A 13,442-nucleotide genomic window follows, 5' to 3' on the forward strand; every position below is an offset into this window, starting at 1 on the left:
GCTTGCTTAAGAGCTTTGCTTCCTGTAAATAGCTGGATGTAAGTGCCTGTTGGCCTCTGTGTGGCGTTTGTACTAGTTACTGAACTTGTGGACTCTTCTAATAGTGGTGCTTCCTTCCCCATAATTGCTACAGTATGAAAAGAGGGTGAAGTTCTTTGAAACATTTCGAAAAAATGAAGCTGTGGAATGTTCTCCTCTGCAGTACATCAGGCTGAAAGGGGGTTTGCTCTGGGATGATGTATGGCACTAAGGCAAGGCCTGATGAGGTCCTTGATCCTGGGCAGTCGTGTGTAGAAAATAGTGTAATGTTTAAAAAGTACTTCATTCATCTCTATAGCGTAGGAGATATCAGCATTTGCTCTCTTGATGAGTTGAGATGTGATGACCCTTTATGTAACAAAGGTATTTTAGTGTCCTAATCAGTCCTATGTATTTCAGCTGCTAGAATCGTTTCCATAGTGAACTGGGGAAAAATAATGATCGTTTTTCACTTACTTTAACTTGCTACAGGTACATTTTTGTCAGAGAAGCATCTAAAGAGGGAAAGGAAAAGCAAGCATGCAATTAAGAAAATTCTCACAAAGTATGTTAGCTAGTGTCAAGTCATGTCAGAATTGCAGCAGAAGAAATTCTCAAGCAGTGGTAACACTGCTTCCCAAATTATCTAAAGCATGACAAAGGAAGCAGAACAGTTAATGTGAACTTTGATTGAGTTCTGGAATAGGAATTATTAAACTTCAGCCCAGATCAATTTCAGGGCCACTCAAACCTCTGAGCCATAGTTGCTGACCTTTTACCTGCTTACCTGCTTTCCAGGGGTTAGATCAAAATGATGAGTTTGTCCCACAAGGGCAGAAGATAAAGGAATAATCTGTGAGGAAATAAATGTCATGCTGCATCATTTTTGATCTTTAAAAAAGTATTTTAATCAGTCTGAAATGAAATCTGAAGCCAAGGATGCCTTGGAAGGCTTGCAATTTCAGTTTTTCAATTTCTGCCTTTCTTTTTATGGTGTAATCCAGTAGAATTTAATTTCTGCTGCTGAGAAGCACCCATCTGTGAGCAGGGGAGCAAGCAGTGAAGCAGACAATGTAAGAGACGTGTGATACGTGGATGCTCCAGTACTACTAAGGCAGAAGGGTCATCCTCATCTTGGAGGATGAAACCAGAGGAGCTCCATGAGAAGCTGGTCGTGAAATTACACTGCCACATTCTGCTGAGTTGGTGCTGTTTTCTGCAAAATTTCCTGATCCTGCAGAGATTTTGCCAGGTCCTGGTATGTTAGTGAGTCTGAAAACCAGCACCGGTGTGGGCAGGCTCTGATGTGTCTCCTTCAAAGAGAAGAGAAGGAAGCAGTGGGGAATGGAACATACTGCAGGAGTGTTTGCTTCCATTTGAATGCTGTGGTCTTTGTATTCAGATCAAAAGAAGAAGGGCTCCTGGCTCAGTGGTCTCTTCACCCATTTCTGTGACTGTTTGCTTGTTTGCTGAGAAATGACTTACAGCCCATGTGAGACACAAACATCCCTTTATCACGCAGCTTGTATCACCCTAATGGAATTCTGTCAGCTGAGGATAAAATGTGGACTAAAAAAGCAATTATAGAGTGAATCTCCTAGCTGCAGGAAGAGCTGAGAGATGGGGACAGAGTGCCCATCTGGAGTAATTTCCTGTCTGACTGGCCTCTAAATCTTGCTGGGAAGAGATCAATTTTCCACCCCTGTCTAACAGCATCAGCTCCATTCACCCTGGCTCAGGACCCTAGGAAGTGCTGCACTGTTCAGACCCAGGCATAAAAGGAAACATTTGCAAACTGCAACTTCCTTCTTACTGACCTAGAAATTACTGGAAAAGAGAGGAAAAAAGGCTACAAGCCTTGTATCTGATGGGACTCTAGTGATCTGTTTCATAGCTCCCAGTTGAAGGAGAGGACTGACTATGCCAATGACGAGCAGCACAGAAGGACTACTGCTTCCAGCAGTGCTTGGTTCTGCACTTAGAGCTCACTGCTCTGACTGATTAGGAGAAAAACGACCTAATGATCTGCTAGCAGCTTTCTCCAGGTATGCTGGTGGTTATTTTTTCCTGGAAAGTCCAAATTGTTCACCGAAGTTTTTCTTTTAGGTTGTGACTCCTTCAAAGTCTGTTTGGTGTGGCTAAAATCAGTTTGGCTGTTTATTACTTCACTGGATTTATTAAAAATATTAGCATGTGTAGATTTTGTGTAGCTTTCCAAAGAGAAGAGAGATTCTGGGAGAGACACAGATACCATTCTTTTTCTGCATTTTCCTCTTGCTCATACCTGAACTGTTGTTTCAGAGTATCCCTCAGCTCACCTTGTTCTAACTGGAAAAAGCATTTCCCAATATTTTTGTGAAAGTGCAGCATGATGGACCAGGCGTGTTCAGGAGGTGAGTGTCAGAATGCTTAAGAAACTCAGAAATAGCCAAGTCAGTCTTCTCATCAAAGAAGCCAGAATTCCGGCTCTGGAAGAGGCAGTTTGTGCAGTGCTAAACAGAAATGCTTTATTTCAGGTTTTATATCCAGCCACTGTGTAAGAAGAGGGAAGAGGCTGTGGCTCAGCTGCTGCCACCTGAGAGCATGAACCCTACTGCGTATTAGAGGCTGAACAGATCTCCAAGTTGTAGAGAAGGCTCACATAGGAAGGATGAGTGGTGGGCATAAGAATAGGGGAAAACAGAAGATGTCCTGGATGTGACTCTTTATCCAAGATGAGCATTACATCTGGGAGAAGAGATGATCCCTGCTGTAAAGGTAACAAACTGAGAGCAGCTGAGCCCCTTCATGTTTTTCACTAAGATTTCTCTGCCTGATAGCAGTGTCAGGGGCAGCCAGGACAGACGTTGTTGTCTGTTACTGAGGGAAGAACTTTCATCTTGAGGAAGAAGAGTGTTCAAAGAGGACAGGGGCTGAGGCAGCACCAGTACAGTTTTACAGAGGGTTGGCAGGAGTCAGCCAGCATGCTGAGCTGAGATCAGACACTGACTGCCATCCCTTCTTGCAAGTGTGGATTAGCAAGCGTAGTGCCTGTTATTCATGGCTCTGTGCTCCTATTCATCACTAATGTTTTGGGCTTCTTTCTGCAATTGCACAATTTTAAACCTTACAACAGGCAGTTGATTCCATTCTTTTGAAATCGTTAATGTTAGTTATCTTTGCCAGGCTGGACCTTACAGGGCTTTCAAGATGTTTGTCAACACTGTGTAGGAAGGAGTGTAATGTGGCAGTCTGAAAACGGACGGGCAGAGAGATGGGTTGTTCGTTCTCTCCTTCAATGCAGAGTAGGAATCAGGTCTGGAACATGGAAGAGTTGGGTCTTTATGTAGCAGATGGCTGGGGATGCTTTTACCAACAGATGCTCACTGTTGCTAAAAGTTAACAGCTTCATGGGGACACCCAACAAACAAAAATCTACCAGAATCACTAATGCATAATAGGTGCTGTCTTAGTTCCTGAGTTTAAAAATGTTTGAATGTAGGAAGATCCTTAGTTAAAAATACACGTGCTGCTTAATTCTTGTGTTTTCTTCTAACCATCTGCCTTAGAGACATGATTCTGGGCAAGGTGGAATCTGTCTGACCCAGTGTAGCATGTTCTTACCATCAAGGTGCTGTGTAGGAGTTGCTGTGTGTGTTCCAGGGGAAAGCTCTTGGTGAAGGAACACAGAGCTGTGCTTTGCACTTAGAGCAGCAAAGCGTGCTCCTGGAAAAACTGATCCTGTGATGCTGCTCCAGGTTTGACCAGTGTTCAGGGATCACAGGAGCACAGACTGAGCTGTAGGGTGCTCTTGCAGTGCTTCAGTGATATGCATGCCTCTTCTTTGAATCTTCTGTTTTGATTTATTGACTTCAAAACTGAACGTGATCTCTTGTGGGCACTACTGCCATGTAGTGAGAGGTGGAACTGTTCTCCTAGCTGAGTTTCCCATTTATGCATTGAAGGCTGAAACAAGACAACAGTCTGCAGGACCACTTAGCCAGCTGCCCTTATTCAGGCTTTTTCAGAACCATTCCAGTTCCAAGCTATAGGCCTCTGTTTCCATCCTGCATCTTAGACTATTACAATCGTTGTCTATATGCAGTCATACTGACGTGCTGTTTGTTGGTGAAAGCTCTCTGTGTAAGTAGTGTAGGCAGAATCTCATCTCTGTGGGAGTCACAAATGCATATACATCATTAAATTTGCTATGTATTAAGTTTTAATCCAGCTGATATGGGTCATGTGGAATGTAAGTCCTTTCATCTGGTTGCGTAGTAGCAACAGTATTTGTTACCAAAATATTTTTGAGATTTTTTTTTTTGAGGATGTAAGGAATTTGCACACACAAAAAGATATTCAAAAAAGGTGAATTCATTCAACACTTACATTCCTAAAAAAAATACACATGGTCTTGAACATGGGCACAGGACCCAGCCTTTTAGAAAAGCAATGCAGAGCTGAAGTCAGATGTGACAGTGTCACAAAATCAGAGTAATTGGGGCTGGGAGGGACCTTCAAATGTCTGCAGTCCAATCTACTGCTCAAAGCTGGGACAGCTGGGAGGTCAGATGGGTCACACGGGGCTGCATCCCATTCAGCCCTAAAAGCTTCTAGGAATGGAGACTGCACAGCCTCTCTGGGCAGCCTGCTTTAATACTTGGCTATGAATAGCATGCTTTTTTTTCCCGTGACACATGGTAATTTATACTTTCTCCCACTGATTAAAGGCCTTGGTCAGCATGGATAAGACATCTGGCACCGCAGAAAGGTCATCTCTTCTGTCATCATCTAGCTGTACAATAATAAATTCGGTCTCCCAATGATAATTTTAGATTTGCAAATTACCAGAAGTCTTATGATCTATCTCTCTCGTGCTCTACTGGAGTTGCTGCTAAAAAGAAAGCAAGCAGCAAAGCTCCCTGAAATGTTTTAAGCCTAAACAGTGGTAAAATCTTATCTGCAATGAATGTCACTTCTGGCTTGTTTCCAAAATAGCATTTTTGGATCACTTGTTATATACTGGAAATTATTTGGTAAGGATTGGCTGGCGAACAGATGAATCAAAGTGACATTTCCATTACCAACAGGAGATCTATCTGTGGTCAGAATTCATGGAGAAGGATGCGGGATGGTTGTAAGCCTATTCATTATGTTTAATATTGTCAGAGAAATGAGATAGCTTCTATTATTCATCTCTCTGGGATGGTAATGTATCTGAATATTAATACAAAAATGGGAATCTGATCAAAACCCACTGACCCAGCAAGACATTGGTATGTATTTTAATCACTCTCTTTGGGACGCTGAAAAAAATGTACTCTTCACAATAAATCTGCAAGAAATCAAGATCTTCTGCGTCTCTCAGTGGATATTTGGGTACATCAGTGTATATTCTGTCCTTGTGTCTGAAGTCCTTCCAGGTTTCCGGATCTTGTTTCCCTCCATAGCCCTTCTACTGTCTGTCAGACCCCAATAGGGGTGGGATTCACCTCATAATGAAAAATGACTCCCTGCAGGGACGTATGAACACAAAAAATGGAAAGAGAGCTCCAGAGACGGTTTCACCTTGGCAAGTGGAGATTGTAGGCTAAAAGTGGAAGTTACTGAAGTCAGGTTGTACTGAATTGTGCAAAGGGAGCTAGGTATGTAAATGCATAGAGAGAGCAGAATGGAGGTGGGATTAATGGTAATGACTGGTACTGCCCGAGAACTGTGACTCATATTTCAGGAAAGATGATGCTGATAATGAATATTAAAGAAGCTGACATTCCCTAGAACTAGTTCTGCTGTATTTTAAGGCATGAACCAGAAGGGCTGTTGGACTTTGCAGAAAGCATTCACATTATGCAGGTGTATTATTACTAACAGAACAAAGGGGTAAGCATGAGGTCATAAAATGTATGATTTAATGACTGAATTTGACTGTAATTATGCATTAGAAATATTCATGAGAAGTCTAAAAAGTGAATGGGCAGTGCGTGATCTGACGGCGGTAAGCGGCCCTCCAAAACAGCACTGCAGGAACTTTGCCACTTACCTTCTTTATTCAGTGATGCAGATGTAAATGAGGTTTCTACACCTTGGTGATCTCTCAGTGCAGTGCTTCTGGAAGAATAAAACTTGGGATTTCATATTGCAGATCTGATCTACGAGTGGCTCGAGTACAGGTTGGTTGCATTATTGTTTAAATGAAGTTTACGGTACTGCAATGGCTTACTTTTTGCAGGGCATCTTTTATAACTTAGTTTCTTTTATAGAATACTGTCTGATAGAGCAATTGGACCTGCTGACCTCCAGACAACCAGGGGCCTAGATTCTTTTTCTGATTCTATAAGTAGCATGGGTCAGGAACTTCTGTGTAGCATAACTTATCTGCTGTAGGATCTGTTCTGCCAACTGAACTCTACTGAGCTATAGCATGGTGAATATTAATAGATTGCTTAATTAACTCAATCAATCAGTGCAAATAAAAGATTGCCTAAGGCTGAGAACAGTATTCATGTCCTCGTGGTTCTGACCAGGCTTCTAGGGAAGGACACAGGGGAAGGCAGAGTTTTGGTCTAAGCTGTGTGTGCAGTACTCTCAGGTCCTCAGGCTGCACACAGGGATGAATGCATAACAGTGTGTGCTGCTTAGGTAAGGGTAATACTAATGAATCCCTGAGTCTGGGAATGGCTGGAGAATAGGAAACATAATGTCTAGAGTTAAGAAAGGACAGAAAAATGATTTGGTTCAGTATTGGCTCTTCAGACTTGAAAGAATGTACTAAATGAAAAAGAATGTTACATAGTTTAATGGAGAAGAGGATGAAGCACAACACGGGTTTACAGACTGATTTCTCCCTGTGTGTCTGATTGCCTTTTCTGTCTCTCTCTCTGGCAAAATTTTGGAGAGAAGTCTTATTCAAACAGAGGACCAAGGTAGGCACAGTGCAGATCAGGATGAGCCGTCCAAAAAGAACAATGGATGATTATTTTTTAACTCTCGGAGTAATTACACAGTCCTGTTGCTTATCTGTCTGAGTGCAAGGCAGTGAGACCTAAAGTCTTAAGGCCTGTAGCAGGACGCTTTTCAGGTGAGGGTAGGATGTTAGGAGTGAAAGCCAACAACTGCTTTTAGGCCCATGCACTTAAGATACTGCTATCTTATTTTTATTGTGCTGACTCAGTTCTGTTACCCTCCAAAGAGGACTCTTTCTGCAGGTGTAGGCACTCGGCCCTCACCCTTCTGTTGTGTTAGGAGTGGGTGGCCAGGGAGAAAATAAAGGAGATGCTGAAAATTTCATGTGGGAGGATAGCTGTGCTTGTCTCCCCGGAGAGGCCAGGTAAGCACAGCCAGCAAGCATGCCTCTCTCCAGCAAAACTTAGGCTCACCTTGCAAGGAAAGCTCGTGGCTGCTCACCCAGTTTAACTTCCAGACATCATCTGCTTTATCCCAACCCACAGGTTCTTGCACTTTTCCCTTTCCAGTTCTTTTTGCCCCTCCCTATGGGATGTGAGAGGTGATGCTCTGTGGCCCAAGCAGTGCTGCTGGTACATTGTTGAAGTAGGCCATGTAGATATTGAGGCCCTGGAACGTGTTCAAAGGAGGGCAACAAAGCTGGTGAGGGGTCTGGAACACAGGGCTGATGAGGAGAGGCTGAAGGAGCTGGGAATGTTCAGCCTGGAGAAGAGGAGGCTCAGGGGAGACCTCATTGCTCTCTATAACTTCCTGAAGGGAGGCTGTAGTGAGCTGGGGGTCGGCCTCTTCTCTCGTGTAATCAGTGATAGGACCAGGGGGAATGGCTTCAAGCTACGGCAGGGGAGATTCAGGCTGGACATGAGGAAGTATTACTGTTCAGAAAGGGTGGTCAGGCAGTGGAATGGATGCCCAGGGAGGTGGTGGAGTCACCGACCCTGGGGGTGTTCAAGGAAAGGCTGGATGTTGTGTTGAGGGACATGGTTTAGTGGGAGCTGTTGGTAAGAGGTGAACGGTTGGACTGGGTGATCTTTTAGGCCTTTTCCAACCTTGGTGATTCTATGATTCTATGAAATAGGATTTGTTTACGGGTAAGCAATAGCTCCAGACTTAGTTTATGGTCTTGGGGCATGTTAGAGTCCCCATGGTCAAATACAGCGAAGCAGAAAATTAAAGCCACATCTAAAGAAGGGCAGAGGAGGGAGAGCTTGTGTAGTAGGTAGATGCTGCCCAGTTAAATTTGATTTATTCTAAAGGATGGACAAAATGCAGAAAAATGAGCTGGGAATGGTTGGGGCTTCCCTCAGCCACCTATTATTCCTACCTTCATCAGCTGGGTCAGTGTTGCGAGCAGGCTCACAGTGTGCTTGTGAGGTTTTTGAGGTTCTGAATGGAAGGCCTTGAAGGGTATAGGCTGGGAAGAAGGAATGAAAGGCAGTGTGATGGCAGGGGTACATCTCAGTGGGTGAGCCCAGAGCCACCTTTTCTGTGTGCAACATTTAGTCGTGAGATGGGGCTCTTAGGGCATCCTGTGAAGCCACAGCCTGGAAGGTTGGCAAGAATGCAGAATTATTAGAAGAAAGTGGAAAGCCCTTTGTTCCCCTTGTTTGTTTTAGCAAGGATTTATGGAGCATATGTGCTCCTTCTCCTTCAGTCAAGGCCATCCAATTCGAATCTGAAACAGCTTTTTCAATACACAATTTGTTGTTCACACGCAGCAGTGAAAGTTAGTGTTGTTATACTGCATGTTGAGAATTATGAAAGCAGAAGAACTGGACTGCAGTCAAGCTACTCTTGTTCCCAAGTGTCACTGCCCCTGATCTCACACAAATGTCTACTATCCTCCATAAAACATAAGGTCCTGGGCTTGTGTCACAGGTGCTGGATTGCTATATGGCAAATGGCATGGGCAACCAGCACCAAGTAGGGAAGATACACACCAGAGATGCATCACTGCCATGTGAAGGCAAAGCAGAGTTGTGAACTATTGGCTCAGCGCAGTTGTCAGAGTGTGAGAAGTCACAGGCTCCTAGCTTCACCTATTTTGCTAGTGGATTGTTTTTCTGCCATGCATGAACTGAATAGGGACTTTCTGCACACTTTTATATTTTGGCTTACCAATTAACTACAGTGGGGACCGGGTTGCTGTGCCTGGGCTTTCTTTCCATGTAACCCCAGGATGCTGCTGCACATGGGAGGTGGTGCTACGTGGCTCATGTTCCATACCAGTATGTATTCAAATGGTGATTGATTTTGATACACAAAGTATTTGTAGACAAAAAAAAAAAAGAAAAAAAAAAAAAAAAAGGACAAACAATTTTCTAACAAGTAATGTCATTTAATGAATGGTGTAGTCTAGAAAATAGAAACTACCCAGATGCTGGTTGGTTGGTAGGTCTGTTTGGGGTTGGGGAGGCCCTTGCTTGAGCACACGATGCCTTGTTTCAATTCTTTTGGCAGCATTTGTAGTTGCTGGAAACAAGGAAACATCCAAATATTGAAAGATAGAAAGAGACACTAAGGGGGCATTTTTCTCTAAAATGTGGTAAGTATGCAGAATGTCTTCCCACCCTGTCTCATCAGGTGATGTGAAGGGCTCAGAGCTCACCAAGGTGTTACGATGATTCGTTCCTAGAAGGGATAGACTCAACCAGCAGTACACACCACAGTCCACTGCTCAAAAGTCATAAGGGACTTCTCACTTTGCAGAAGGCTTTGTGGGCTCTGATGTTATTGCGCTTCTTTCTGGGTGCTTTTCTGCACGTGTTGTGTCTGTTCCCTCAAGGTCTGGCTGCTAATTCCAGGGAATATGCTTTTCAGAATGTCACAATACACTGTGTACAACTCTGGGTCTATTTGGGGCCTGGGCAGAGATCTGGCGTTGCTTGCCTGTTCGGTGGCCGAGTGCTGCAGCAAGTACACATCACTGAAGAGTGCAGTCAGGATTTTGTGCGCAGCTTTGTAAGGATCTTCCTCAGATTGCACCATTGCCTTGAGCTCTGTCAGGGTGTAGCCGTTGTAGCGCTTGCTGTCTTCTGCCAGGGGCTGCACAGTCTCACCAATGTGTCTCACTTTCCACTTCAAGCATTTCAGTTCATCTTTTACATCTTCTAGTTCTTTCTCCATGGCTTGGAATTCCTCTGTGGTTACAAATCTCCTGCCAAGAGAAGTGGTGGACACAGTGTGGAACTCACTGTTGAGTGAAATCAGTCTGACTCGCATGGGACCGGAGTATGGAACCTGAGGTTTGGGATGGGAGGCAGCTACCATGTCACTGATTGCCATCTCCAGCCCTTATTTCTCAGACTTCCTAAGAGCAGTATATTTTCTATGCTGCTGCAGGGGTCGGGGTCCTGATCATGTAATTTAAAATGAGAGGTAATGGCCTCAAATAGCACTAGAGTGAGGTTCAGGTTGGATATAAAGGCCAGTTTCTTCTAAGAAACAGCAGTGATGCGCTGGCACTGCTGCCCAGAGAGATGAGGGAGTCGCTGTCCCTGGAGGTACTCCAGAAATGCTGGGATGTGGCACTGAGGGATGTGGTCAGTGAGCATGGTAGGGCGGGCTGGGGTTGGATATGGTGAGCTGAGAAGTCTTTTCCTACCTTAATGATTCTATGGCTCAACTGTAATGATGCTGAGCTGTACTGTGGTAGTTTTGCTCGCTAGGTGGCTGTGATGAATGTGGGGAGAGATGGTTTCTCACTTGAAAGGAGACGAGGGCCACGTTTAAACAGCCCTGTGCAAAGAGCTCAGGGTGACAACCTGGCTTGGGCGTGATCTTCATTCACATCCAGCCAGCTAAATAAATGATTGGAAAATGTTTTTTCTTTCCAGGACATTGTGGAAGTATAGCATCATTATAGGGAAAAAAAAAACCAAACATCCAAAACCACTGGAAACATGTAAATATACAAGATATTTAAATTGTTTGATAATCATTTGAGGGCTTAAATGTGTGTAGTCTGGATACATACCTTTCATGATCAGGATCTTCCAGATGTGATTGAAACCCCTTTCCTATAGTTCTTAATCCAGTTTTAAAAGAGCCAGGAGATTGGGAACTATCTTCAGGAGTCGTTGTTGGAGGCCTTGTGCTTTTCCTGGTTGGGGTCAATGTACAGTCTGATGCTGAAGCTTCCAAGCTGTGTGCTGTTTGAGGACAGAGGGCATAGAAGGAAGCAGCATTGGTCCCTGGACTGGCCTGAGAGGAGTCCGAGTATTGCCGAGGCTTGGCTGAGCTGGGTGTTAGACTGAGCCTGGGGCTGGCTGGGCAAGATGCTGGAGGAGTCCTTGTACTGAGTTGGCTGGAGCATGATATTGCTAAGCTTTTTTTTCTTTGCTCAAATGGTCGAGGGCTTGGTGATTCTCCTGGGGCCAACCTAGAGATGGAAACAATGTCCAGCTGGGCTTGATCCTGAACCGTGGAGATCTGGCATGTTGGTTCTGATGAAAGTGAAGAGCTGCTTGATATGTTGCTAGAAGAGCTTGACATAGCAAATGGGGGTATTTTCTGAGTATTATGGTCACTCCTGTTCCTCTGTGTGCTAGTGACATTTAGAGCTGGGTGTTGTGAAGCCCTGAGGAAAGACAAAAACACACTTTTTCATCTGGACAGGGCTAATCGCTTAGAGCAATTTTGGTTCTATTCTGAGACAATCTTAGGTCTATTTCTCATAACCACGTTTTCCCATAGCCTGATTTGCTTCTCATCTCAGTATAAAATCCTTTGTTTCGGATAACCGAGAGTTTTGAGAATATTTAAGAATAAGGCACATAAATTGAGGACCAGATCCTCCTGGGTGCCAGCTAAGCTATCGTCAGCTATCATCAGTAATCACTGGCACATCAGTGTTCTCCATTTCAAAGTCATACAGCTCTGTGAGAAGCAAGCATTTGGTATTTGGGAAAGGACAAGGAAGGCAGAAAGTTGCTGGGATGTTGATTGTGACAAATTCCGTAAGAATGCAAGGGGATGAAGCTGGCTTGAAGGTTGCCACATTGCCTGCCCTTGATCATCCTTACAAAGAGTGAAGAGAGGCCTTCACCTTGGTCCTGTGTGCTTTACGCTCCTGCTAGTTGGTTGCCCAGTGAATTACAGGATGAATAAACAGAGAAGATAAAAATAGAAGAACTGCACCGAGTGACATCGTTGTAACTGTGGTGACGTTATAGGACACTTACAGAGCGCGGAGTGCTAAGAACTTGTCTCTCCACCCTGAACTGTACACTGTATGTTGGGCTTTCAGGTGCTCGAAATGCCAATGGCATGGGATGCCAGACCTCCTTTCCTGAATGTTGTTTCCTGCTCTTCTCTCCTGGCTGCTGTGAAGAAGTCTTTTTTTTGCTAGTACCACTGGTCTGAACTGTGTGCTCACTTCTGCCTACACCCTTCTCAGGGTTGCATGCAATTGAACTCCAACTTCTAAGACCCTACAGAGCGCACCTCACACCTACTGGCTTCACTAGGGCTACTGAAACAAGACATTTGCTAGATCAGAGCATAATAACAATTTTAAATCAAATTTAGATTTTTTTGTAACTGGAACAGCAGAGCAACTGGAGCAACTAAATAGAGCAACTAAACAAAAAACATAGCCCCCCAAAAGGCAGAATAATGTGACTTGTATAAAAAGCATGGGAGAAAAATAGACTGTTCATGTCAGGAGGAGCATCCTTCTGCAGAAGTCTTTGCTTTCAAATACTGGCTGAACAGGGGTTGGAAAGATGTTCTCAGCGGGGGAATTAAAGATGCTGAAGACACAAAATGGCAGCAGCTGGGTGGTACAGCAGGATCCTTCCTGCCAGGGCCAGCCCTCATCCAGCACAGCAGAGGAGAGGGTGGTGGGAACTCCTGCTGCACATGAGTGCCCATTCAGATGTCAATGGAGAACGTGGCATGCCCAGAACAAGGTGCTGGAGGTGAACTGGCAAAGCTCTGAATGGGCCACAGATGTCAGGAAAAAAAAGAAGCCTTGATGTAGCTGGAAGAAACTGGGGAAGCATGGATGTTTTTTGCAGGCTCGCTGCTCCCCACCCACCACTGTCCTACCCCTTCATGTATACCCCATGACCTCTTTCCTTGTATAAAATGTTTTCTGGTTGGCTAACAGAGTATTTTTTCTGGGGCTAGCTCCTGCCCACGAGCTGTATATAGCATAAAAGGGCTGGAATCCTTAGTAGAGAAGGCTCAGCCAGCGGCCTAGGGCTGAAATCAGTCCCGGGGTCTTGCCGTTACTTAGGCATCATCAATGACATCGTTCCTTTTATCGAAGAAATTACGACTTAGGTAAAATGGAGACACCAGCTTTTCCTGTTCTTGTGATTGATGTGCCGTCATAAATGGGCAGGCAGGCACTTTAAACAGCTTCAAAACTGTATTCTCCAAAACCAAACCCAGAGAGGAAGGCTTCCCAGCTTCACAGGTGGGTTCCATTGCTTAGTTCCTCCTTTCTACTTGTCGTGTATCTTTTTTGAGACAGCCCA

At 44.4% G+C, this 13,442-nt stretch overlaps 1 protein-coding gene across 2 annotated transcripts in view; it reads right to left on the reverse strand.

Annotated features, from left to right (window-relative positions):
- Window positions 1–9,274: 9,274 nt before the first annotated feature.
- The window catches only part of GSG1L (GSG1 like), a 56,358-nt gene continuing 52,190 nt past the window's right edge, over window positions 9,275–13,442 (reverse strand). The window contains exons 5-6 of one of the 2 annotated variants that reach the window (XM_052679774.1): window positions 10,934–11,536; window positions 9,275–10,114 (exon numbers count right to left, since the gene is read on the reverse strand). In XM_052679774.1, coding sequence (XP_052535734.1) covers window positions 9,688–10,114; window positions 10,934–11,536 — 1,030 coding nt within the window. In that variant the 3' untranslated portion in view covers window positions 9,275–9,687. Of the gene's footprint in view, window positions 10,115–10,933; window positions 11,537–13,442 lie in introns of those variants that run through there. The other variant, XM_052679775.1, reaches the window with a different exon arrangement.

The sequence above is a fragment of the Tympanuchus pallidicinctus genome, unplaced genomic scaffold (assembly GCF_026119805.1).
Source record: "Tympanuchus pallidicinctus isolate F22 unplaced genomic scaffold, pur_lepc_1.0 scaffold18, whole genome shotgun sequence".
Lineage (NCBI taxonomy): Eukaryota > Metazoa > Chordata > Aves > Galliformes > Phasianidae > Tympanuchus > Tympanuchus pallidicinctus.